This window comes from Colobus angolensis, unplaced genomic scaffold (genome assembly GCF_000951035.1).
Source record: "Colobus angolensis palliatus isolate OR3802 unplaced genomic scaffold, Cang.pa_1.0 Scaffold1, whole genome shotgun sequence".
Classification (NCBI taxonomy): Eukaryota; Metazoa; Chordata; class Mammalia; order Primates; family Cercopithecidae; genus Colobus; species Colobus angolensis.
In genome coordinates, this window is record NW_012110918.1 from 17,614,919 (window position 1) to 17,617,722 (window position 2,804).

Consider the following 2,804-nt stretch of genomic DNA (forward strand, 5'->3'; position numbering starts at 1 on the left):
TGCTCAGGAAGGGTCATTTCTGACTTTGCCAGGGAACAGGCAGGTCCCAGGGGCTTGGGTCCTGGGGCTCCTATGGGCGGGGGCCTGGCAGAGAATGGAGGGTGTGCTGGGGGCTGTGGCTGGTATCTGTGTTCTCAGTGCCAACTCCACAGCGGGCCCCTAGTCCATCTTGTTATAAATTGTCACCTAGAAAAATAATAGTGGCCAGGCGCAGTGGCTCACGCCTGTAATCCCAGCACTTTGGGAGGCCGAGGCAGGTGAATAACGAGGTCAGAAGTTCAAGACCAGCCTGGCCAAGATGGTGAAACCCCTTCTCTACTAAAAGTAAAAAAAATTAGCCAGGCATGGTGGCAGGTGCCTGTAATCCCCACTACTTGGGAGGCTGAGGCAGGAGAATTACTTGAACCTGGGAGATGGAGGGTGCAGTGAGCCGAGACTGCACCACTGCACTCCAGCCTGGGCGACAGACTGAGACTCTATCTCAAAAAAAACAAACCAAAAAAAACACAATAGCTTGCCACCTTGTGTCAAAACACTGGCATTGGGCCTGGTGCGGTGGCTCACGCCTGTAATCCCAGCACTTTGGGAGGCCAAGGGGGGTGGATCACAAGGTCAGGAGATCAAAACCAGCCTGGCTAATACGGTGAAACCCCATCTCTACTAAAAAATACAAAAAATTAGCCGGGCGTGGTGGCGGGCACCTGTAGTCCCAGCTATTTGGGAGGCTGAGGCAGGAGAATGGCGTGAACCTGGGAGGCAGAGCTTGAAGTGAGCAGAGACTGTGCCACTGCACTCCAGCCTGGACAACCGAGTGAGACTCCTCAAAAAAAAAAAAAAAAAAACACTGGTGCCGTGAGCCTCGGTCACAAACCCTACATAAGACATCTCTGCATAAAGCAAGTGGACCTGGCGTTTCCTTCCCCTTGCCTGGACGACATGAAACCAGCCTCAGAGCCACCCCTGTCCTGAGCCCCAGCCTCTCCTGCTGGCCGACCGCACCTAGGTCCAGCCAGCCCCGTCTGCCCAGTGGTGCCCAGGGACCGTGAGCTGAATGGCACTTCCTGGCACATTGTGCTAATTCCAATACATTCCCAGGAGGTAGCAGGTGGCCACGCCAGACCTGGGCATGAGCCTGCTGTGGCCACAGGAAAGACCGGGCCGGGGCAGCCTTTCAGCGGGTGCCTGCACGCACCGCAGACTCACCACGAACATGAACACGGTGTAGAAGAGCAGGGCCATGGCGCTGAAGGACTGGATGGAGGCCATCATGTTCCGCTGCAGGCTGAGCGGGAGCACGATGCACAGTGACACGGCGAACAGCAGGAACATGCGGAAGGTGCCGCCCACCTGCAGGGAGCCAGCAGGAGTCTTGGCCACAGCCCGGACCTGCTCACCACCCGGCTCTCTGCACTGCCAGGGAGCGGGAGCGTCCTGAGCCCGAAAGCCGATGGCATCCAGGTGAACAACGCTGGCAGGTCTGAGGCTGGCACGCTCGCCTGGAAGCCGCTCTCACAGCCGCTGTGCTGTGTGCAGCCTCGGACACTGGGCATTTCCCTTCCCTGGAGCCCAGCCCCGCCCCAGAGAGAGAACAGCCAGAGCAAAGGGACAGCAGCCCCCATAACACGGGAGGCAACACAGCAGCTGCAGGTCAGACTCAGCTGCCCTGGGCACAGGGCGGGGAAGGTACAGACTGCCCTGTGGACAGGACGGGCCCAAAGCTCTAGCTACAAAGGTCACTGAGAAGCATGGAAAACAGAAGGTCAAATGGGGAGACAGTAGAGGGCCTAGCTCCCTGGACGCTCCTTGGATCTGTCTCTGACAAGGAGCAAATCGGGTACATTCCACTCCTGGAGAGGACACCCCCGCCTCAGCTGTGGCCTTTGAAAGCCTTTCTATGCTGTTAGCACCCCAAAGTGCCATGATGCCCGCCCTGCCCAGTGAGGGGCTCTGCTCCCCGGCAGCGAGCGAAAGGTGTGTGGGCCGTCAGGTGGGCCTCTACATGGCGGGACCAAGCACGGAAGAGGCTACCCAAGGTCCCTGCAAGAAGTGCTGAGTCCACAGCCCTCGGCAGCGGTGCCTCCGGATCCATCCAGCAGCTCTGGGTGACCACGGAGGCTGGGGATGCACGAGGGCCTGGCCGCCTCTGCCCTCCAATGGGCAGCCCAGGCTGGCAGAGACTTGCTCTTGACTGTGCCCGGGTCTGAGGCTCCCCGACCTGCCCCTCATCTACATGGTGTCAGACTCTGCCTGGTTTGCTTCCTCCCCTGTACCACTCACAGACGTGACCCAGCAAAGCCCCCGCACTCCGCCAAGCCCCTGGAGTGACAGCAGCCTCAACAGAAGCTTCTCCCGACCAGCATCCTGGTCTCGGTCCTCAGGAGGATCCCACGGAGGTCCTCAGAGCAGCCGCCGGCATCTGAACAACCCAGAACCCTGAACACGTCCTTACCTGAAACCCGAACAGCCGGGCAAAGAAGTTGGACCCCAAGTCGCCAATCACGACGTAGAAGGCGATGCAGGTGCCCAGCATCAGCCCGATCATGCTGCAGGGGATGGGGGTTGCAGGAAACGGCATCAGGGTGAGCTGGCAAAGCACCTGGGCAGCCTCCTGGGACCACCCCAAGGCTGGGCGGAATGATAGATGTGGTATCTTTTGTTTTTTTTGAGGCGGAGTCTCGCTCTGTTGCCCAGGCTGGAGTGTAGTGGCCGGATCTCGGCTCACTGCAAACTCCGCCTCCCGGGTTCACGCCATTCTCCTGCCTCAGCCTCCCGGGTAGCTGGGACTACAGGCGCCCGCCACCTCA

The 2,804-nt window shown here is 59.5% G+C and overlaps 1 protein-coding gene across 1 annotated transcript in view; it reads right to left on the minus strand.

Annotated features, from left to right (window-relative positions):
* Positions 1–2,804, minus strand: part of SLC38A10 (solute carrier family 38, member 10) — a 49,526-nt gene that overhangs the window by 36,213 nt on the left and 10,509 nt on the right. Inside the window, exons 4-5 of the mRNA XM_011933275.1 lie at positions 2,450–2,543; positions 1,204–1,347 (exon numbers count right to left, since the gene is read on the minus strand). Of these exons, the coding sequence (XP_011788665.1) occupies positions 1,204–1,347; positions 2,450–2,543 (238 nt within the window). The remainder of the gene's footprint in view (positions 1–1,203; positions 1,348–2,449; positions 2,544–2,804) is intronic.